The 23,985-nt window shown below is 44.1% G+C and overlaps 1 protein-coding gene across 40 annotated transcripts in view; it reads right to left on the reverse strand.

Annotated features, from left to right (window-relative positions):
- Positions 1–23,985, reverse strand: part of Pde4dip (phosphodiesterase 4D interacting protein) — a 196,936-nt gene that overhangs the window by 60,650 nt on the left and 112,301 nt on the right. For 32 of the 40 annotated variants that reach the window (XR_001836491.3, NM_001389233.1, NM_001389234.1 and 29 more), the window contains 9 exons: positions 8,197–8,328; positions 7,059–7,178; positions 6,735–6,827; positions 6,415–6,627; positions 4,936–5,094; positions 3,922–4,035; positions 3,281–3,418; positions 2,031–2,210; positions 821–1,015 (listed from right to left, as the gene is read on the reverse strand). Coding sequence is in view for 39 of the 40 variants with exons in the window: in NM_001389233.1 (NP_001376162.1) it covers positions 821–1,015; positions 2,031–2,210; positions 3,281–3,418; positions 3,922–4,035; positions 4,936–5,094; positions 6,415–6,627; positions 6,735–6,827; positions 7,059–7,178; positions 8,197–8,328 (1,344 nt within the window). In the remaining variant the exon portion in view is untranslated. Of the gene's footprint in view, positions 1–820; positions 1,016–2,030; positions 2,211–3,280; positions 3,419–3,921; positions 4,036–4,935; positions 5,095–6,414; positions 6,628–6,734; positions 6,828–7,058; positions 7,179–8,196; positions 8,329–15,761; positions 22,007–23,985 lie in introns of those variants that run through there. The other 8 variants (XM_063282471.1, XM_063282459.1, XM_063282456.1 and 5 more) reach the window with 3 other exon arrangements.

The raw sequence follows: 23,985 nt of genomic DNA on the forward strand, positions 1-23,985 counted from the left end.
AACCGTGGGCGCTGTTATTCTGAGACTGACAAAGCCTTTGTTGTCCTGATATTACCTTCCCTCATAATGACCCTCAAAACACAACTGTTTCCACCTAAATAACTCAGATTTCATAACAATTAAAAGAAAATGTGGGCCAGTGAGATGCCTTGGTGGGTAAGGGCTGCTAGCAGCCAAGATGATGACCTCAGTCAACACTTGGTTTCCAACAGTGGAGGGACAGCACCAGTGGCCAGATTTACTCTTTAGCCTCCACACCTGTATCGGAACACGTGCTCCCCAACAAACAGACAAATAAATAAAGGTAGAACATTCTAAATTTTAAAAGAAGAAAATATGGGCTGGATGTGGTGAGAGACACCTGCAATCCCAACATTGTACAGGCTGAGGCAGGAGGTTTGCTAATTGAGTTTGGATTACATAGTGAATTCCAGTCCAGCCTGGAGTACAACAATAAAACTCTGTTTCACAGAAAGAGAGGGAGACAGGGAGAGAGAGACACAGAAAGACAGCGATGGGGGAGAGAGAGAATATATGTGGGCATGCTGAGTGTAACCTTTCCTACATCTTAGATAATAATATTTCAGTATTTCACTCCCCTTTCTCTCAAAGCAATCGGAGAAAACCAAAACAATGGATACATATATTGCCCAGGCCACTTTCCAGATGTAATGTTCAAAACTATTTCATTCTTTCTGATGTGGAACTGCAGTTCATGAACTGAAGGAAAGAAACGAAGTTGACTGTAAAACGAGTGAGTCCAAGTGTGCCTGCCGCAAACGCCTCACAGGGTCCTCACCTGGCTTGCATTAACGCTTACCTGTCTTTCCTGTTCCCGGGTGCCCATCGACTGGAGCAGTCCCTGGACCTCCATCTCGTGCTCCATGGCTTGTTTGTTCCGATCACTCAGAAGGTCCTGCAGCACCCTTTCCTTCCGCTGCAGGCGCTGGCACAGCTCCTCAGCTACTTCACTCTGGCCGGGTCCAAGTTTGTGGAGCAAAGTTGCGCTGAGATCCTAATGTGAAAGGGACAACATGAATTTCTGGAGGACAGAATTTCCTGTACTGAATGTTGAAGCACCCAGAATAAAGGAATGGTAAAATTCTAGGGAACAGTATAATGCCATATCTTTTTTGTTTCCCCAAAATAGGAAATCCCTAGCACCGGCCGAGGATTTGGAAGGCTGGAAATACACACTCAATGAACGAATATTAACAACACACAGAGACCCTCAGAACAGCAGCCTGTGCAATCATTTCTGAAGTAAGTGGTTTTTCTTATGCTTGGCACACAACAGTAAATGTCAGATGGAAATGGGTGCTTGGCTCGCTCACTTCCTCTGCAGCATAACTTTAGAGGAAAGACCACGGGCTAAAGGGAGTGATGACCTGGGTGAGGCCACACACGCCCCCTGCAAGCCGAGGCTCCCGAGAGCCTCAAGTAGAGAAGGCGAACTGAAAGGCAGCCAGGATATAAAGCAAGACCCTGCCCAGGAAAAACAGCATAGACCCAAGGACACTGTACTGGTAACAGAGCAATGCCACTACAGCGCCTACCCTACACAGAACTTTAATGTATGGTGCTTAACCGTGGAGCCCTACAGGCTGTACCGAAGCGGCTATGCCTCTCTGCGATGCTGCTCTGACGAGTTACTTAACCTCAAACATCTAAGTCCTTGCTTTGAAAGCAGAGTATGCCCTCATGAACTTGTGAGGGTTCACTAAGTTGATTTCCATTAGGCTCTTAAAACAGTGCCCCACCCAGCGAGTACATTGTAACTATTATAATACAGGTAAGTTACAATACAGATGTATCTTAAGACCTAATTAATTCTCACATAGCTTCTCTGAGAATGATAAATGACGTGTTAAATTTATAGTAGTAACAAGAGTTCCCAGGGAAAGGTAGCTACTCGCCCAGGCATGGAATATAATTAAAGACTCAGATGCTGGCTCCACAGGCCTGAGGAGTCCTGCCTGGGGCTGAGCCTATGCATCCTGAGCCAATGCTTCTCATTGGTGGGGCCTTGCCTCTACTTCTTTGTTCCTGTCATGCAGAGATGTCTGTAACTGCTGAATGATGCTCTCCTGTTCCTTCTGCCAGTGGCCAAACTTGGTTTCCAATTCTTCCTTCAGCCACTGGAGGTTTTGGCAGGTGGCAGTTAACTGCTCCACTTCCAGGCCTCTGGCCCTCAGGAGACTCTCCATACTCTACAAGGACAAATAGGGCAAACATAAGCCAAAGGGGCACCCCACACTCCTCAGGATAAGAAATTAGTTCCTCTGGGTGTAGTGACACGTGCTTTTAAACCCTGATCCCAGCACCCAGGAGGCAGAGGCAGAAGAAGGAGCTCTGTGAGTTCAAGGCCAGCCTAGTCTCCAAAGGTCCAGGACAGCCAGGGCTGGAACACAGAGAAACCCTGTCTCAAAAAATCAAAACATAAAAAAATAAATAAATAAATAAAAAAAATCAAAACATCTTCCAGAGGCCCTGAGTTCAAATCCCAGCAACCACGTGGTGACTCACAACCATCTATAATGAGATCTGATGCCCTCTTCAGGTGTAGATGAGGACACCTACAATGTGCTTATATATAAATAAATAAATCTTTAAAAAAAATCAAAACAAAACAAAAACAAAAAACAAAGAAAGAGAGAGAAAGAAAGAACGAAAGAAAGAAACTGAGACTTGCTTGACTTTTTTTTTGGAAGAGGAGAAAACACAGGATAGCATACCAGTATTTTTTTAATCTGGTTTGTGGAGAGGTAAATATAGAATGCATGATAAAATAGGATTGTGGGAGTAGTTTCTCTAACAAAAAAAATGAATGGCTTCTTTAAGAACACACAGATAGCAGCTACATAGGGTCTGGAATAAGTATGTAAAAAGCTATAAGTATATGCTAATAAAACAAGCACCTATGTGGTACACTGCTATCTACATAGTATCAATGGGGAGAACACAACAGCAAGTGTGTGTGTGTATTCTTTACCCAACAGTGCTCATGGAAAGTGGATGTGCATATCCACATCAACAGTCAAGGATGAGAAGTCACAACCACCATCCACAACTCCCCACAAGTTCATAATGTAAAAGGGAGAAGTGCTGGCCTCCAACCAGTGGTGGCAGGATGGGAAATGCTACTTTTCTCTGGTTTTTAACTTTGTTTTCCTTTCAAAGAAAATAGTTACAAATGGGTTACAGAGAAAGATGGAGGAGCTGCTGCTTCAGGCCTAGAAGGTATCAGGAGTGGGAAGAATAAATTGGGTTTGGCTCTTACTTGCATGGTAGCTTCATTGGCAGACAGGACACAACGCAGTCTCTCTAAGTCATGGTCTCGGTCCCTCACAGCAAGCCGGAGCTGCCGCAGTTCCTTGTCCTTTTCTTCTAGAGCAGAGAACTTTTCATCTATAACCCGCTGCAAGGAAAGGAAGGCTCCTAAATACTGGGGGGATCGCCCAACTATCGCCTTTATTCAGTTAGATCCCAAATGTGAGAGCTGGAAGCTGAATCCCCAGAGCAGTCGTTTAGCGCCACTGCAGCTAGAACAAACAGCAGTGGGATGGGGACTGGCCGTGGAGTGGGGACTGGCCGTGGAGTGGAGTGGGGACTGGCCGTGGGGTGGGGTGGGGTGGGGACTGGCTGTGGGGTGGGGTAAGGACTGGCTGTGGAGTGGGGTGGGGACTGGCCGTGGGGTGGGGTGGGGTGGGGACTGGCTGTGGGGTGGGGTAAGGACTGGCCGTGGAGTGGGGTGGGGACTGGCCGTGGAGTGGGGTGGGGTAAGGACTGGCTGTGGAGTGGGGTGGGGACTGGCCGTGGAGTGGAGTGGGGTAAGAACTGGCTGTGGAGTGGGGTGGGGACTAGCTGTGGAGTGGGGTGGGGACTGGCCGTGGGGTGGGGTGGGGAATGGCCGCCGCCCACCTCTAGAGCAACTGCCCGGTCTTGTATTCGTTGCCGTAGTTTCTCAAGAAACACCTCATTTGTGTCTAGAGTTTTGTCTGTGGTATCCCGATACTGTAGGAGCTCCTGAAGTTCCTAAGGAGACAGAAGTACTTTCCTTTACTCCTTCCCTCTTAGCTGAACTCCTTCATTTTAGCAAGAAATTTGTTGTTTAGTACACATACACAGATGAGTCAGAGATAACATGTAAATTGTTAATAATTCTGTAACGAACAGATTAGCAGGTGAGTCAATCTGCTCAGGGTAGGACAGGACACCCTGTCTGCCTAAGGGTGTCAGTAAAAATCTCACAAAAGATTCTGAGCTAAGCCTGATGGAAAACGCCTGTTAGTTATCCCAGCACTGAGGACACAAAGGCGGGTGGATCTCTGTAATTTGGAAGCCAGCCTGGTCTACAGAGCTATAGGTCAGCCAGGGCCACATAGTCAGACATCATCACAGAACGAAACAAAACCACCAACAGCAAAAAGACAATTTCCAAATAAAGACGTGGCCTGGGTACATCTGTGAGGGAGTAGGAATCATATACAATGGTATATAAAAATGATTTGCTCTGAAATTTAGGAGATTCAGTGTCCCCAAAGCTTAGAGTAGGAGACAGAGTTGATTACGCTTCTTAGGGCACCATTTTTCCTAAAATCTTCATTCTATCACTGAATCCTGTGGATATTTCTCTAAGAGATCTCTCCTGCATGTCTCCATGCAACAGAGTGACTGACTCAGAGGTGTTGGGTTTGCTGAACACTGCCGTACTGTTTATGTCATGTATGTTAGCTGTCGGCTGGGTAGCATTCTATTCATGGATGTTCACACAGTTACTTAGGCGCTGGAGAGCATGCTGCTGCCCATGGACTGTATTTTCTACTCGTTGTATATGTTTTCAACTCCAGCAGTCAGATGTGGGCACAGGTAGGCCTTGAGATGGCATGAGCGGGAGTTTGAGAGCTCAGAAGCTGCTTTCACCCGAGGACTCACCTGAATTAGCTGCTCTTTGTGACTCAGACTGTGACTTAGGTGTTGAATGTTTTGTCCCTGGGTTCGAATTTCATTATATTTTTCTGCCTCCAGAACGTGGAGCTGTTGGCTCTTACTGTGCAGTTCTCCTTGGAGGTGTTGCAAAGCTTTTCGTAATTCCTGAAACAAACAGATCATGTTTTTACGGTAACCTTTCCAAGTGACCATTAGACATGAAGGTCTTAGCACTTTCAAGGCAAGTTGAGCAGGATGGCACCTGCCCATAATTGCAGCCACTGAAGAGTCTGAGGGCAGAAGGATCAAAAATTCAAGGCCAGTCCGGGCAACATAACTCAATCTCATCCCCAAAACAAAACAGACAGAAAACTTTAAAGGCATATAATGAAATATAAAGTAGCAGGGAATACCTTAAATTGATATAGAAAAAGTACAGAGAATATAAATCAAGTAGGATGTAAAAGCTTATGAAAAGGGGGAAGTTGACAGTAAATTTGGTATCACAGTTCAGTGATACCAAGGCAGTGCTCAATTTCGTGCTTAAAAGGACAGCTCTATCGTCTACTAAGTGAGGTCTGCTCCGTAACACTGATCCTTCCCTAATGAACTCAGCTGCCGATCCTGCACTGTTACCTGCCAAAGTATCTGAAATTTCAATACTTCTAAGGAAAATCCAAGGGCTCATAATTAATTTCTGAGCTACAGAAATTAATTAATTAATTAATTACAGGAGACAGTCCACAAAAAAGATCTTTAAAATGCAGAAAACAGACAAACGAAGAGCATGTGCTCCATGCTAACAAGATAGAGGACTGTTTGAGGATTGTATAATGCTTACATATATTTAAATTGCATGACTAATTCTGCATGTAAATGCCCCTCTCTACCCAGTGACTTTTTCAATTTAATTTAATTAATTTATGTATTTACTTATTTATTGTGTGTATCTTATTCATGTGAGTGCAGGTATGCACGTGTGGCCGATCAAGGGACAACTTTCAGGAAGTGGCTCTCTCCATCCCGCATAGTTCTGGGGCGGGAACGCTTGTGAGTCAAGCAATTTTCACTTGCTGAACTACCTCTGGGCCTCAGCTGACTTTAACCCTCCAGAATAACCTCAGCGACCTTCTCCTTCATGAAGCTCTAAGTCCTCTGACCTCTGTCCCCAGATGTAGGACACAGCTCCTGGGCATAGCTATGGGAACATAAGCCCAAGTCTTGGGAATATTTACCCTGTTAATGTTCTGTCGAGTCTGCATCTCCTGCTGAAGTATACTAAGTCAATTAAGAGGTAGCGTCTCTGACCGCCACCTTTGGACTTCCAGGACACAGTCTGCTCATCTGGAGCATGGCTGGGGCAACAAACACTGACCACATTAGACAAGGCCAACAGTGCAAGGGTTCCGGTTCAGCACAAACTGTCCTGCTCACAAGTCACTGCAGGGCAAAGTCACTGGGACCAATAGACGGTTAATGATTTACCTGGTTATGTTTCCAAGCAGCTTCCTTCTGCTGCTCTCTCTCCTGTGCTGCAGCCTCCACAAATTGCATGCACCGCTTGCCGTCAGCCAGCTGACGCTCTTTCTGGCGTAACAGCCTCTGGAGCTTCTGGATTTCAAGCTGGCTGCAGAACAGAGCACTCTGAAGGTCAAGCAGGGCCACTTGCTGCTGAGCAGGGGCAATGCCCTCTGAGCTCTGGGAAGAACAGAATCAAAATCACAGTCACAGGGAGGAATGCACGGAGCCCCCGAGAGGCCTGGACAGCCAGGGCAGCCCACCTCCTGCCTGTGACCCTCACGTACCTGGAGCTGTCCGAGCTGGCTCTGGTGTAGCATTTCCCGAAGCTTTGCCATTGTGTCATTTTGACCTTCAATCACCTGGTACAGCTCCTCAGTCTGGAATGAGAAAAGGAGGATGGCGTGCTAAGGTTAGCCAACGACTCGTAAATTACCTCTCCCTCCTGTGCAGATGTTAGGAACAAGCTTTCCAAAACACCTACTTAGTGGACAATTGTCATAGGAAGATTGCTGGTCTGACAGTAGTGACCTCTTTGAAATAGAGAGCACGTATCTACGGCCCCAGCATGGCCGGTTTCCCCATAGGTCTGTGACCACGGAGCATTTTACCTCACTTTCCCTGCTCTTTAGCATTTCCTTGAGGCTTTGGATTGTCGTATCTTGCTTCTGAGACGACTCCTGTGCAGATCTGAGCTCACAGCTCATGTCATTCAGTTTCTCTTGAAGAATCTGAATTCAGCAGAGAAACTCTTGTTAGCTCCATGATGACTTTTAACCTTGAGGGCCATTGCACTGCCCTGTGCATCTTGGGTTTAAAGAATGACTCAGGGCACAAGTCTTACTTCTTCCCCGCGCATAGTAGCCACAGAGTATGAAGAGAGGCAGCAAATGCATTCATTGCTTTCCTCAATGCTCAAACACCTCAGTTCTCACGCACGGCACACTGTTCCGCCAACGGCCATACAACCCTCCCATATGACCAAGGAGTGCCTGCTATCTATTAGGACAGACTATTATCAGTACACTAGACCAGATATTCAAGAGCCCTTTGGGACAACTGCCTTGAAAGCAGACATAAAAATCCATGAGATAACAAGGGTAAGAAGTTACACTAAAATTTAAAGCACAAACGTCCTATCTCAGAGCCTTACTATAGAGTTAAAGATTCTATGGAAGATCTGATCTCATTCCTAAAATGCATCAGAAAATGTGGTCTGTATGGAACAAGCTAAAATCCTGATAAGAAACAAAGAGAAGGGCTGGGAAAGCTATGAAGACCTGAGTTTAATCCCCAGCAGCTACATTAAAAAGCCAGGCTTGGAGGTGTGTGCTTATAACACTAGTTCTGGGAATGTGAAACAGATGAATTTCTCGCTAGCCTAGTTTTTAAGCCCTGGGTCCTAGTGAGAGATGGTCTCCAAAATACCCCAAGGTAGATAGCTCCTGAGGAACAATACCAGAGATGGATCTGTAGTCCACACAGACACACACAGACACAGACACAGACACAGACACACAGACACACACACACACACACACACACACACACACACACACACACACACACACACCTACCTGAATACATGCAACTTACACATACAAGAAAGGAAATAAAGATAAAAGTTTGGAACTATGCTTCCAAATGAGCCATTCTGTAGAGAACTGGGGATAGCCCAATGTTCATCTCCCAGACCATAACACACAGCCTCAGGATGATGGAGCTGGACTAGAGCCAGTTCTGACGTACCTTGTTGGTGACCTCTGTTTGCTGGATTTTGTCCTGGAGTTCTGCCAGGTGGGAATCAGACACAGATGGCTGGGTTGTAGGGGTCTCATTTAGGTCTGGCTTTTGTTGCGTGGGTAACCCTTTAGGCATGGGCTAGAAGGCAGCGGGAAAGACAAGCACACTGAGTAAATGCAGCCAATAATCCATTTGATTTTCATGTTCAAACTGGGCCTACATTTTCAGGAAGCTGGAAAACATAGCTGGGACACAAATGGTCAGTGACTTCCTGAAGACAGTCCTGCTACTTGCTGGGACTGCCACTTCACCGCCACCCGACACGCTCCTTTCTCCTGTCCTTGACATTCTCCCCCTGTTCACACAATTGATACTTTGTCAGGTAAGGCAAATAACTTAGAATTTAAAGAGGAGACACGTAATAAAGAACAGAGCTACAACCAAATATTTGCTTCATTCTATGTTTAACCAGAAGATTAATGAAGGCATCAAAGGATCAAAGTTATATTCCAATTACCTATCCTATACCAGGACTATTTGCATTGTTGGAAAACCTGGCTAACTTTATATTTTGATATGGGTCACATATTAGAGAACAGCATTTCTGGTCACCAAATTTCCTTAGTTTGTACTGCAGTTTATAAGAGATGTCCTTGTCCTTAAAAAATACATGTGGATATATCTAGAGTAAATGGCTTGTTTGGAAATTTTTTTCAAAAAAAAAAAATGTACCCAGACACAGAGTAGGAGTAAAAAGGCAAGATGTAACACAAATAGCAGCCCACTGTAAATCTGGGCCAGGAGGCATGGGAGGTTTTGTACTTTTTTTTTTTTTAATTGTCTCTATAAACCAAATTACTAAGAATGAAGGGGAAAGTAAACAAAAACATAACCATAAGAGTCTAGAAGACAGTGTTCTTTCTAAGAACACTCAGTCTTAAAGACCAGTGGGTGAACTCTATCAAATTCCTGAAGATCACAGTGAGCTAAGATAGTGGCTACCTAAGGAATTCTTGGCCACATCGAATCCTCCTCCTCTGCCGGCCCCTTCCTCCTTAGGAAAAGTTAAGTGCTATTCTTGTTTTTCTTTTCCTGGGCTTTTAAACTTTCTGGCCTTCCAGGCCTAGGGTTACAGTTGACTTTAAATATTACCTTCTTGCAAGGGACTGAGGAGAGGAAGTGAGGAGTTTGCTTACCCCAGTGCTGATTATTGCTGTGTTTCTAACACTATAGAATACAGAGCGCTGTGGGTGGGGAGCATGACATAGGCAAATACTTAGTTCTGGCTCCCATCAGTCTTAGTTTATTGAGGAAGTAGTGGTCATACCAGAAGACTATTCATTTTGAAGGGGTCATATAAAAATGGCTCTTGGCAGAGATGAAATTTAGGTCTACAAAGGATGAGAGCTTTGATGCTGGCTATGATGAGTAAAAGAATGTTCTAGGCCAATGGGAAGAATGGATAGGGTTAATGGATACAACATATCGATTCTGTTACTTTTATAAGCAATGCAATCTTACAATTAACAACTCACATTGGAAGACTATTTTTTGTCTTTTGGGTTTTTGTTTGTTTGTTTGCTTTGTTTTGAGACAGGATCTCATAACCCCGGTCTGGCCTCAAACCCCACAATCCTGCTTCAGTCTCTCAACTGCTAAGATTACAAGCCTGCATCACTGCACCCAGCTTGGAATCCTTGCTAAGAATTAAAAGGGTGCAATGAAATCTAGAAAAACAGGCACAAAAAAGGATGTTTACTACCTTCATAAAAGCACAGCTATTTCAGAACAGCTCATTAAAAGTCTATTTTATCACCACTAAATGAATTGATAAAACGAAATCTTAAGAGGTAAGGTGATCAAAGAGGTACTGAGACACAGTCTCGATCGTAAACAAATGGCGGGACATGGAGACCATTGCAGAGTTCTGAAAGTTGGTGGAATGACTCACAGAGGCATGGGGACTTCTGACAGCATCCTCCAGAAGCTGGACTTCAGTGCTTGCTTTGAAAGAAACGGGAGTGACATGGGCCCATTTACCCTGGTTATGCTTCTTGCTATCACCACAGCTCCTTCAGCTTCATCTACTCTCTCACAGGTGGGCTGAGCACTAAGTAGCAGACATTATGTTGGAAAAGGAATACTGTATGGGACAAAGTGACTTCTGTTGAAGATTCTGCAGAGCTTGGGTTTGGTGGCTACATGGTAAATATGGAAAGACAGAGTAGAGTGTAGGCGACTTGAAAAGTCCTGTGCAGTAACACAGGAAACCACTGCAGAGAATTGGTGACTGTTACTCTGTATCGACCAGAAAGAGTGTTCCTCCTGAGACTTCATATCTACCTACCAGAGCGCTTTCCTCCTGAGACAGTATCAGAATGGACATCTGAAGGGGAAGTAGCCAGTTATTCTAAAAGAAACAGAAACCAAGCCAGGCAGAGGGAAGAGCCGATGGAAAGTGAGCCTGAGAAAGAAAAGGCATAAGTACCCAGAAGGGCACATCCCAAGAGAAAACCGCTGTGAGCCACCTGTGTCACATTTCATTTTCTCATAGCTTCACTGAATAAAAGTAAATAAAAAAGTGAACTCAGTTTTGATAAAGTGTCAAAGCAAGTATTTCTGAAACATTACAAATGTGGTCGATATAGGATTTTCCAGCATTTGAAATTTGAAGTCTGTTTATACACAGAGCACATTTCAACTCTGACTAGCCACGAGTGTGAAAGGGGGACACAGGCTGGTGGTGGACCTTATTGGAACACACTGGACAAAGGGGAGGGAAATGAGAACCAGTGTGAAGGGAGGCACAGCCCAGGTCTTAACCTCTTGCACAGCACGGGTAATCAAGCTGGATTTATCTAAACTGGATGAAACCTGTCTGCAGTGTTTCATGTACTCATATTTTGGTTTTGGTGCTGCTGGGTATCGAACCCAGGGCCTTGTGCAGCTATGTCTTCAGCCCTGACTGCAGTGTTTCTAACAGAAAAGCAATTGTATTTAAGATTTTAGAAGCTCACTGCAGCTGCTCAGTGGTGATGGACAGTTACCCGGCAGGAGAGATCAGCCAGAATGCAGGTGAAAGGTGGATGATAATAAAGATAGCAGAGGAAGAGGTACATGGTCTAGTACAGCTCATGTGCTGTTGCTCCAGACAACTGGAGGCAGGAGAAGCAAAGGGGATGACCCCCAGAAATACTTGAGGTATTTGTTATGGTGAATACAAGAAGTCTCCCCCAAAGCAATATGGATTATGTCACACATATACCACAAGGGATGACTGAAATAGATACAATTCTAAGGGACAAATAAAATCGTCAGTGATTGATTGGAAAAGCAGCATGTATAAGACCTAGCTATTTGCCTCCTTAGTGTAAAATCACTGTCCAGTAACGCTGTACTACAAATTTGAAATCTCACCCACAGCAAGCACAATGGAAGACATAACCCCGGGGCTGGAGATACAGCCAAGCTGTAAGGCATGATAACCTAGTGTGCACAAGACCGCGGGCTCAGTCCCTAATCTCTAGTGCTGGGTATCAGGGTACAGTTTTAACATTAAAGTGGCAGGAAGACAGTGTTAATTATTTGCTTTAAATCAGAGACCTCAGAGCTCTGAAGGGAGAAACAAACTAGCCAGCTGCCCCAATTCCACTTCACATACAAGGAAAAGGAAGCTATAAAAGGTAGGCTAAGCTATTCAAGTCACATTGCAGTTGGTAATGCAGCTTTTATTCCTATAAATCCAGGGCTTCCCATAATGTTTCGAACATTTTAGGGATCAAAGGCTTGCGCCTAATGACTAAAACCAATAAAAACAAAACCAAGTTAAACCAAGCCTGATACCTACTTCCCCATCCAACATTCTAATCCTTCAGGAGCTGCCTTAGAAGCAAGGTCATTTACTTGTCTACGTGTATATATACATGTTTATACTCACATATGCTTCATTTCTAACTGTCTCAGCGTGAGTCCCAGGGAGCTTCAGACTCTGTAAATGACTTACTTAAAACATGAGAGACCATTTCCCCTTTCTTCATAACTTATTCTTTTAGAGCAGAGAAAAAGCCTTTTCAGAGACGCCCAAAGGGCACTTACTAAGTTCCTCTGTGTCAGGAACGTGCACTAAATTCTTGTAAAGTACCAAGCACATAAGCCTATGTGTCCCCAGAAAATTTACAGAGCCGGATGTCAGTAGTCCTTGATTTAGTAGCATCAGGTCACTCCCAGATGCTTGGCCTCTAAGACCATGGCCTAAGCAGGATGTCCTCTCGGATTAATCATTTTCAAGTTAGAGTTGGTATGCATGCTTTATCAGTCTGAAAAGGAAAGCAGAGTCCAGGCCCAGTGCTGCACAAGGCTAAAAAGCAGTGGGTTTTTTTTTTTTTTTTTTTTTTTGGTTCTTTTTTTCGGAGCTGGGGACCGAACCCGGGGCCTTGCGCTTCCTAGGCAAGCGCTCTACCACTGAGCTAAATCCCCAACCCCAAAAGCAGTGTTTTTACCTCTGGATTAACAGCATTTTCCTGGCATGTTCTTATCCTTACAATAATGAGTCACAGGGGCTGGAGAGATGGCTCAGCGGTTAAGAGCACCCAACTGCTCTTCCAGAGGTTATGAGTTCAATTCCCAGCAACCACATGGTGGCTCACAACCATCTGTAAAGAGATCCGATGCCCTCTTCTGGTGTATCTGAAGACAGCTACAGTGTACTTATATATAATAAATAAATAAAAAAAAAATAATGAGTCACAGATCTCAAACTGCTATCACTTTCTATCCTTCTGTTAATCATCAGAGACAAACAAGAGACATCAGCGAGCATGAAATGAAAGAACCAGCCTATGACTATTATCTAACATCTGCATTTTTCCAAAGGGTCTTATCGGCCTAAATAAACAGCTAAGGTATTAAGTGGGACAAACTCACCATAGTCCCCAAAGAGCAGACCTGGACATTGTAAGGTTTGAAGCAAAAGTGAGCTCTTTGATTCTAGATACAATGGACCTGGTAGCTCAGAGCTCTCTGTGAACTGCTGCTTACTAAGGGACCACACCCCCAATCATAGCTTTTCTACCTCAGGCAGGACAATAAAGAAAGAAGTCACTACCCAGAAGAAGACCTCAAACCTTCCTGCTAATAATGTCAAGAGCCTGGATCTTCCAGGCAGTCCACAGAAGGCAAATACGTGATTTGCATACATCAGTAAGCAAGACAAATAGACTGTAGCCATTTACCTTAACATAAGGAAAAAGAAGCGGGCATGGGGTTGGAAAGGAAGCAAAGCTCTCAGGAAGAATCTTGAGGCTGGTAGCTAATACGCATACAAAGGGTTAAGTGGAAGACTAAACAAAAGGATGAAAATGACTAAGAGAATGGCCCTTCAGGTTTCCTTCCTATTGTAGGAAGGTTCTCGTATCTACCGGTCTAAAAGAAAGCTATCCAAACCCTGCATTTGGTATTCTTCCTACACATGCTCAGAGGAACTGATAAAAGGCAGTCTGCCCTTGTCCCACCTGGCTATGTATTTACCCAATACCATACTAGCCCTTAAGGAGATTAAAAATCAATCAGACTTAATCAATTAGATTAACATCCAGAATAAAATACGTATTGTGTTTACAAACACTTTGAACTCAGTATAACTATTTTCCCCTGCATCTTTAGTTTTTAGAAAAAATATAGTAATTAAAACTCGTTCTTGAAGCTCAGGGCATTTTCTCTCACCACCCAATGTCTTATACTACACACAGTAAAGAATGAAGTCATGTGACAACGGGGGTCATATCCCACTGGTTCAAAGCTCTAACGTTCACAGTAACTTTAACAAAGGGACTTGATCTGAGGATACGATTACCATCCTTATTCTTTTTTTTTACAGAAACCCCGAAAATCCTCCTGGAATCCTTGGATACAGAAAGAGGGTTCTTGGTTTAAAATAGGTTAAGGTGATGTGCTTCAGGCAATGTAATTAAATGTACAGAGTTAAAAGGTCTTGACTGAAATCGGTGAGGGAACTTTGGCTCAGCAAGGCTCTCATTTAAACAACATTCCAACATTCTTAATGAGGGGTGTTCTTGAAAATCCTTCCCATCTCCAAAACCGGCTGAGTCCAGGTGAAATACCAGAAAGGTCTTTGTTTCAATTACATATGGAGTAAACAAAACCTTGTTGTCTGTGGAATCTTCAGGTCTTCAACTTGCTGCAGTACTGGCCATGGTTGGGAGAAGACAATTTAGTTCCCCATCGTGACCAGCCTCGTTTTAGATATTAAATGAGATTTATATGAGTGTTTAATTTGTAGTATCCATGAGTGGTCACAGAAACACTGTTTGAACCAAACATAGCAGTGGAGATCCATTGAAAAAGAAGAAGTACCCAAGTGCTGGGCATATCTAATGCTTAACATTTCACGCAAATCAAAGTACTGAGTTTTTGTTTTTACTTTTTTATAACACTCTCATATGTGCTGTTTCTGATAATTTTGCATAGATTTTAAAAACTTCTTGCACATTCTGCTAAAGTTCTTACTGGTATACAAATTTTACATGTAGCGTATGTATGCCTCAAAAATCCCACTTCATTGCAATCTCAACTTCATTCATTACCAGACTGTAATTCTGGACCCCTGTTGACTGAGGACTAAGCTTTCCTACTGTCTTCTAGATTGTCCATGTTAGCAGTGAGTGGTACCTCTACAGAATGAATGTGCCAGGATGCTTAACAAAGTTAAATGAATCTTGCGATAGAAACAAAGTAGCATCTGCCAGATCCCTGTGGCTGAATTTAAAAGGATACTGTGAAATCAGTTGGGTGGGCATGAATAGATTAAATCGAGTTCATCTGCCATTCTCCAGTCATTAAGAAAAGTCAAGAGTAGGGTGAGTGAATCCTTCCTCAATAGCAAATATCTTCTAGTAGGGCTCAGTAGAAAAGCTGCTTGTGCAGTTTTCAGCTTAACTTTATGAGGGACAACATTTGAATCCCAAGTATCTTCCATGAACAAGTTACCATTAGCTATTAGATGACTGCTAATTATAACAAACACTGCCCAGATGTTCTTTCTAATGCTTTCCCGATGGATTAATAGGTTTCACTCTAACCTGTTAAATGTACTAACCATTTTGAGGCATGGGGGGGGGGGCGGGGGTGAAAAGCTTAAAACTCCAGGGAGAACTTGCCAGGAACCTAACTCTCTCACAGAAAGACAATGGGAAGAACATCATTCACAAATCTAAAAACAAAGCCCAGCAACAGTCAAGGGGTGGTGTGGGGGGATGGCTTCCTGTGCCAAAAGAGACTTCTTTCTGCAGAAAAAGAATCTTTATCTTTTGTTACACACAAATCTGACAATAGGAACTGCTAAACTGATACTGTTTAAATGGTTAAGGAAAAGTAACTTATGTAAATGTAAATCACATTTTCTAAGGGGCACACCCAAAAGGAGTAGCTGAAACAGGCTCAAAGGTTAGTTTTTGTTTTTTTTCCAGCCTAGACCTGAGCCTGGAGCTCAACAAACCATGGGAAACCTGTGGACAGCTCATCCGAAAGGCACTACAGGCAGCCATTGTGTATACCTGGAACCCGATCGGCAAATACTCATCACAGAGGTCATCCCAAAGCTCCGGTAGGTCTGAAATCTCCCAAGGATAACTCACGGGTGTCCTGTAAAGGGGTTTCAAAGGCCTGTTAAGGAAACTGGAACTAACTCCATTTGTCATATGGCCAGGCTTGGCTCCAGGTAGGATGGATTTCACTGGAAGCGGGAGCTTGCTCCCTCTGGGACTCTGAATGGGCTTATAGTCAAGACCTTTAATCATGCTAAGAGCCAGCTCCAGTTTGTGGTTACACAAAAGCTGTGGAGTCTGTTCCTCAGAATAGTAGTCACACTTTACAAGTTCTTTCGAACTTCTCTCCGTTTCCTCATCTTTCTGTTGTGGAGGACTAGCCTGGACACTAGCATCCAGAGATTCCACAGAGGAACCTGGTGTCCCTTCCTCCATGCTTTCACCATCCAGGGGTGCTTTTGTGCTTGGTAAATCTGGTGGCCCAACCTCTGACAATGCCGGTTCTTCAGTGCAAATGCTGGTAGACCACCTGCTAGAGGGGGCATAAGAAATACTTCTGGCCACTTTTCGAGGCACCTTACAAATGGCTTCGTAGTCGGAATCTGCAACCCGCAAAGCTGCACAACCACGGCATCTCCTGGGTCGGTTTCCAGGCCCTTCGGAAGCATGACAGCTATGTGAGTCGTTAATCTGATCTTCATTTTCTACCCAGCACTCAAACCCTGAATAGGCAAAGTCTTCTTGGAGCAGTGCAGCGTACCTCATATCTGGCAAGCCGGAAATGTCTACCGTCCCACTCCCCGCCTTGTTCTCCTCGCCAGAGTCATCATTATTCTTCCGATACATACTGGCAATGCAGAACTTGAGGCGATCCTTTTCCAGGAGCAGCTTCTGCAAGCGCTCAAGAGAAAGGGCTTCGATCCTGGCAATGACAGTATCGAATCGATAGATGCGATCGAGCATGAAAGCACATTTGCTGCAAGCAAACTCGGCTTTGCCATCACGAGTGACATCTTTGCCTAGGACGTGCGAAAGCAGAACCTGGAGGTTGAGCTTGGACGCGGTGTGGAAGATCCAACGCCGCTGGTTTCCACACAGCTCGCGGGCACAGATCCTGCAAATCTCTTTCATTTTCACTCCTGGAGGGTGCGGGACTTCTTTGTAGCGGCCACAGCTGCGGGTTGCTCACTGGCTCTGGGATGCGGTCCTCTTCCCACCTTGATGGTCTGGGGCTGGCATGGCCCAGTCCCAGGTCCTCACTTGGCTGGGGCACACCTCAGCGTGCGCAGGCTCTGGGTACCACAAACCAGCCCCGCCCCTCGGGCAGGGGGCGGGCGCGGGCGCAGCACGGACGGGGATGCTGAGTGACAGAGCACAAGCAGCGCGAGGTTGCTGCCAGGGCCCCCACAGCTGTCTCTCCCGCGGGCCGCCTTGTCCTCTACGTCCTCCCGGGCGGGCAAGCTGGGCTCCGGGACAGTAGTGTCGGCTCAGAGCTGACGCAAAGCCCGGGAGATGAAGCATCAGATTTCAAGATGGCGCCGGTGTAGGCGGTCTCCCCAAGACTCGTCTGGGAGTTGTAGTCCGATCGCTGTGGCTCCGCGCATGCGGGCTGGCGAGTACTTTGCCTGGCCCTCAATCCAGTCTCTCCGGCTAGCCCGGTAAATCGGACTTTGCTCGGAGTGGAGAATGGAAAGTGAGATTATATAGGATCGACACGCCTGTCTGCTTTACTCTGATAAGATCAAATACACACCCTGATCCTTTCATGGAATCTCCCTCCTCTTCTGGATGCCTTGAGGCTCCACCCAGGGAGGAGAAAGCCCAGTCCCCTCCCTGTCTGTCAACGCCAATGCCACGTACACTGGATGTGGCTTGGCGGTGCCACTAGGTACCGCTGCGCCACCGCCTTCTGCTGCTGCCCCACCTCCTCTCCTAACTGTCTGACTCTGGGATCAGAAGGCCCCAGGCTGCAGAGATGGTTAGGGAAAGCCTGATAAAGAAGAGACTGGTTGACAGAGTTTGCGAGGCCAAGTTAAAGTTGGACCTTACCTACTACCGGATTGATATAAGAGACTAGTGTTTCTATCAATGCCGGGTGACGTGTGGATAGCAGGCCTAGATGTTTCGTCCTTTTGTGAAGTGGTGAGTGGTGAATGGACAGTGTACAACGCAGGAACCTGAGAGTTCAGCAAACACCACGTGACTACATCTGATGATCAAGATTTTAAAGATAACAAGAGAATGGGCTTTGTCAAGCTTCAGGCCTCCTGAGAGGAGATTATCACAAATTCTCTTTCAGGTTCTGGTAGACGGGAGACAGACACTTCTTGGAAAGCGTTTTCAATTCAAGTACTTCAGAATTAGGGCTGGAAATTCACTGGCATAGTTAGTACCTGGTTTTACTACTGTAGTTAAGTCTCCCAACTCTTTCTTATAGAGCTTCATGCGTATAAGAGGAGAGCCGGGAGCAGGAACTGGATGACATGCAGGTATCACAAACTGCTGCCAGTAAGAAATTCACCTTCCGGCTTTAGAGAGAATATCAGAGGAAGAACAGTGCCCCCAACAACCCCTTGTCCTCCACAGCAGACACTTGGGTCCCTAACTAATGACTTTTAGATTAAAAAATTGTGGGGCTGGGGCTATCGCAATTGTTCTCATCGCCTAAACAAAATCCTGTAGCGTTGTATGCAACTAGCTTTGTATATATAATTTCATTTAAAGACCATAAAATGGGATTACAAGTAAAAGCAGCTACGTTTTTTTTTAATCCTTAAGTTATGTGAGCTTGAAAGTGAAAAGAAACTGAGCATCAGTCTTTGAAATCTACAAAAATCTATTAAAGCAGAGTTTCTGAACTCACTCTGACCGATGGACAGGCAGAGAGCACTCTACTCCCTCCTACACAAAATACTCCGGAATGACACTGAAAAATATGATCTATCATGTGATCTATCATAGCAGAACCTGCCCTCCCATGATCTTTGATGTTTAAAATAACTCGATCAGAGTGAAAAGATTGTGCTGTGTAGATAACAAAGCTTGAAGCTTAAATAAAACTTAGAAGAAACACCACAAGAAGCTTAACATGTTAGGACCCTTGTCATCATCTTCATCACAATTTGTAGTTAACAGTAGTTCCTTTAAGGGAGGAAACAAAATGGAGTGGAAGGAACTAGATGAAGACATTTTATTCTTTATACCGGGAACCATTTGAACTTGGGCCAATAAATACTCAGGTATTACCTTTAATTTTTATTTCATTGAATTTTTGAAAAATTGTTTACATTTAAAATATTGCAAATGAATGTTTTGCCTGCGTGTATGAATGTGCACTACAAGTGTGCCGGCTGCCCCAGGAGTTCAGAAAAGGGAGTTGGTTTCCCAGAACAACAGTTGCAAAGGGTTATGAGCCACCATAAGGGTGCTGGGAGGGTCAACCCAGGTCCTCTGCAAACCCAACAAGTACTCTTAGTTGAGTCACCTCTCTAGCCCTAACCTTTAAATTTAAAAAAGATGCCACAGGAAAATTCAAAAGCTGTGTCAGTTTAACATATCAAGTTCTACTTAGATCTAAGCCATAAAGCTTGAAACTGAAGAGAAATGCTTGTAACTTGCATGATATGCATACAAGATGGGCAGCTCAATATGAGCAAAGGCTCTATAGGGATATACAAGTTAATAATGATGGTTATAACTGGAGAGCAAAATGGATGTTTACTCCTTTTCCATCACTTGGATTCTATAATTTTTATAATAAATATATAATACTTTGTGAGTTAAAGAACGTTTCTTTAAAACAAGGTAAGATGCTTGGCTTGGTGGCACATAACTTTAATTCCAGTACCTGGAAGGCAGAGACAGGCAGATCTCTGTGAGCTTGACTCTCCATTTCAAGTTCTAGGCCAGTCAGGGCTACATAGGGAGATCCTGTCTTACACAAGGTAGGATAAGCATGTTCTTACATAGTTGTTCAACACTAACCAGCCGTGAAGAAGAACCAGCTCTGATGTGTCTTTAAGCATGGATCTCAAAAACTTGGTAATGAAAAACAGCCATATACAATGAAATATTTTATGTGAAATGTAATTGTTTCAATCATTTGAGGTAAAAAAAAATAGGAAAAATACATCTATTGTGGTACAGGTCAGGAACGATTTTAGGATGAGAGAGTGAAAAATTAATTTCAAAGGAAAATGTGCTGGCTAGTTTTATGTCAACTTGGTACAACCTAGAGTCATCAGAGAGGAGGGATATTCAATCGAGAAACTGCCTCCATAGATCTGGCCATAGGCAAGCCTGTGGGCTGTGAACTTTTGGGGGTCAAATGACTCTCTCACAGGGATCATCTCCCAAGACCATCAGAAAGCACAGATACTTACATTATAATTTGTAACGGTAGCAAAATTACAGTCTTGAAGTAGCAACAAAAATAATTTTATGGTTGGGGGTCACCACAACATGAGAATATTATTAAAGGGTTGCACCATTAGGAAGGCTGAGAACCACTGCTATAGGGCATGTTCTTAGTGATTAATGGGGGAGGGCCCAGCCCTGTTATGGGTGGTACCATCCCTGGGCTGGTGGTCCTGGGTTGGAACAGTGGGAGATAGAATTGAGCTAGTGTGAAAGGGACAAAGACACCACAAGATCTACAGAGTCAACTAACCTGGGCCCATGGGGGCTCACGGAGAGGAAACGGAGCATTCAGGGGCTGGACCTAGGCACATGTGTAGCATGTGTAGCTTAGTCTTCATGTGGCTCCTCTAACAACTGGAGGAGAGACTGTCTCTGACTCTGTTGCCTGCCATTGGATCCCTTCCCCTAACCGGACTGCCTGATTGGGCCTCGGTGCGGGAGATGCACTTAGTCCGCTACTACTTGATGTCCCAGGGTGGGGTGGTACCCAAGGGGGTTTTCCCCTTCTCTGAGAAGAAGAGGAGGGAGTGGTGGGGGAGGGATTTGTAAGGGTGGTACTGGGAGGACAGGAGGGATGGGGGTCGACATCAGGATGTAAAGTGAATAAATTAATGAAGAAAAGAAAAGAAAGCAGGCTGAACACATCATGGGGAGCAAACCTCCACGGCCTCTGCATCAGCTCCTGCCTACAGGTTCCTGTTCTGACTTCCTTCAATGATGAACAGAGATGGAGAAGTATAAACTTTCGTAGCATGCAGTAGTTAGTACTTAGATGACTAACTTTAGGTGAAGTCACTTATATCTGTCCGGTCCATAGATTCCTAATGAACAATGTTGTCAGAAGCGATCTAGGAAAGACTAAGGCATGCAAGTGAGTTTTCTGGAGATAGCCCACCATTTTACATGGCCTTCAGTGGGTGAGCTCTGTGTTGCAAGGTCACCAGAAACTCAATCCCAGAACTGCTGCTTGCTGCCGACATGCCTTTGCTGTCACGATTACATAGCCTAATGATTCCTGGGCATTAGTTCACCCTATTGAGCAAATTTCATACAGTAATGCTGCATAGATAAATTGATGATTTCATAAATCCAATGATTTTATAGGATTCCTAAATATACAAGCAATCCCGTCTGTGTAGAACAGAGCTGCAACTAGGGCTCTGCAAACCTCCATGTGTCATGGGCTAATTGCACTAGAATAAGAAAGCAAGCTTGAAACAAATTTGTGATCAAAAACATTCCTTCCAGGTCAGGCCGAAGAATGAAGCCATAGGGATTGACTGTGAGAAAGCAAGGCCAAGTGAAACTGTTACTTTGAATTTATAATGTGCTTATAGAATGAAATACTATTTTGAACCTACTATCAACATCCTTCTGTAACTCCTTTTATGTAACATTTTATCTGTGAAGTAATTTTATAACGAACTTTAACCTAAGAAGGTATGAATTGCCAGGGAAAAGAAAGAATGTGGCGCTGAAGAGATGGCTCAGTGGTTAAGAGCACTGACTGCTCTTCCAGAGGTCCTGAGTTCAATTCCCAGCAAGCACATGGTGGCTCACAACCATCTGTAATGGGATCTGATGCCCTCTTCTGGTGTGTCTGAAGACAGCTACAGTGTTCTCACATACATAAAATAAATAAATCTTTTTTTTTTTTTAAGGAGTTAAAAAGAGATCAGAGTTTCCTGCTGGACATTCTTGCTAGCCCCAGATACTTAATTTTAATTCCATCAGTAGTACTGACCCCATAAATTGCTTGTCACTGTTAGGGGGCGTCTGCTATCAGCATTACCCCAACACCATATCCTCTTTTGCTACCTACCTCTGTTAACCTTCTGATGTCAAGTCTGGCTTTTTACACAAAATGAAGTTTTTTTGTTTTTTTTAAAGGAGTATACATTTTTTAAAAGATTTATTTATTTATTATATATAAGTTCACTGTAGCTGTCTTCAGACACACTAGAAGAGGGCATCGAATCTCTTTACAGATGGTTGTGAGCCACCATGTGGTTGCTGGGAATTGAACTCATGACCTCTGGAAGAGCACTCGGGTGCTCTTAACCGCTGAGCCATCTCTCCAGCCCCAAAATGAAGTTTTAAAGTAGAAACAATAGTTCACACTTTAGTATCCATAGATACATAGGGAGTGTGAGGGTGGGAGGTACTAAAATACAGATCAGATTGCTTGGACCAAACCCTTGGCGTTTGTATTCAGTACGTAGATCTGGGATGGGTCCTGAGACTTTGCATTCCTATCAAATCCCAAGATCTTGCTGTGGGTGGTGCCACTTGGTGCTGCTGCTGTCTTCCAGAGCTGTGCTTTGAAAATCACTGAACTAGAACTACCCTAAATTGGATTCAGGAAAAAAAAAACCTTCGGTAAAAATATCAGAAGTTCTACAGGGTCTGGAGACATGGCTCGGTGTTAAGAGCACTTACTGCTCTTGGAGAGGACCCCAGACCCCAGTTCAGTTCCCAGCACCCACATGGTGGCTCACAACCATCTGTAACTTCAATTCCAGGAAATCTGAAGCTCTCTTCTGCTCTCCATGAGCACTGTACACATGTAGTGCATCGATGTACATGTAGGCAAAGCACATATACAATAAAATATTTTTTGAAAGAAAAAAGATCAAAAGTTATATAGGTCAATGAAAAAAATCTATCAGAAAACCTACTTATAAAATTAATGTTGAATTTAAAAAAAAAACTATACCCCAGTCGGGGATGGTGGCTCATGGCAGCCTGTTATCCTAGCACTCATGAAGCCGGGGCAGGAAGATTGGCACTGCCTGAAAGAACAGCCTGGAGTTACATTGTGAGTTCTAGGCTAGCCTGGATTACAGGGGAAACCCTGTGTCAAAAATTATAAAGGGAAAAAGGAAGGAGGAAGGGAGGGAGGGAAGGAAGGAGAGAGAGAAGGAGGGAGGACTATATTCCCATTGGGTGAACAAGTATTCTTCTGTTAGTGTTTTTTTTTGTTTTGTTTTGTTTTTTTTTTGTTTTGTTTTGTTGCTGTTACCCTCCCCATTTACATATTAGAGTCTGAGAAGTTTCTCTTGGAACTATCGTCATTTTGCATCCACTGTGTGGCAATGGAGCTGACCTGTTTCTAAGGTCTAATTTTGGCTTAGGAGGGAGTTTCCAAATAAATGAGAAGTGGGAAACCGCCATGTTCCAAACCAGCTCTACTGGGTTTCACTGCTGTAACTATCCTAATTACTAAAAGCTCTGCCCCACCTCCAAAATGGTTCAGGCATATAAGATGAAACAAACAAACAAACAAACAAAAAAATGTGTTGTATCCAAGGAAAGCCACAAAAGTTATGATTTGTGACAACACACAGACAGTACATGGCCTCCAGGTGCTGGAAATAAGAAACAATGGAGCTCTCCACCAACTAATGTAACATTGGGAAACTTTCAAAGCAGGAGACTTCCAGTTTGTTTACAATTGCAGTCAGGAATGTTAGCTTCCCAACTAAGAGAAATAAGTTCCTCTTGTTTTTAAGCTACCCAGTGTAGCTTTTGGTTACAGTGGCATAAATAGTCTAAGACGGCACTTAGATCAGTATTTTTCTAGATATAAGTAAATAGTCCTTGAATGAATAAACCGGTATTTTCCCTTTTATGTCTCCATTTTCTTAAATCATTTCATGCTTTACAGACCAAAATCTTGGCTGCTTACCATAGTCCACAATGGCTTCACCTTTCTACATTGCCTTACGTTTTCCCTGCCTAAGTGATTTTCATAGATGATAACTTCTGAGAGACAAAGACTAGGCCCTCATACAGCCTGTGTTCCTCTTCAAGT

Source organism: Rattus norvegicus, chromosome 2 (genome assembly GCF_036323735.1).
Source record: "Rattus norvegicus strain BN/NHsdMcwi chromosome 2, GRCr8, whole genome shotgun sequence".
Taxonomy (NCBI): domain Eukaryota; kingdom Metazoa; phylum Chordata; class Mammalia; order Rodentia; family Muridae; genus Rattus; species Rattus norvegicus.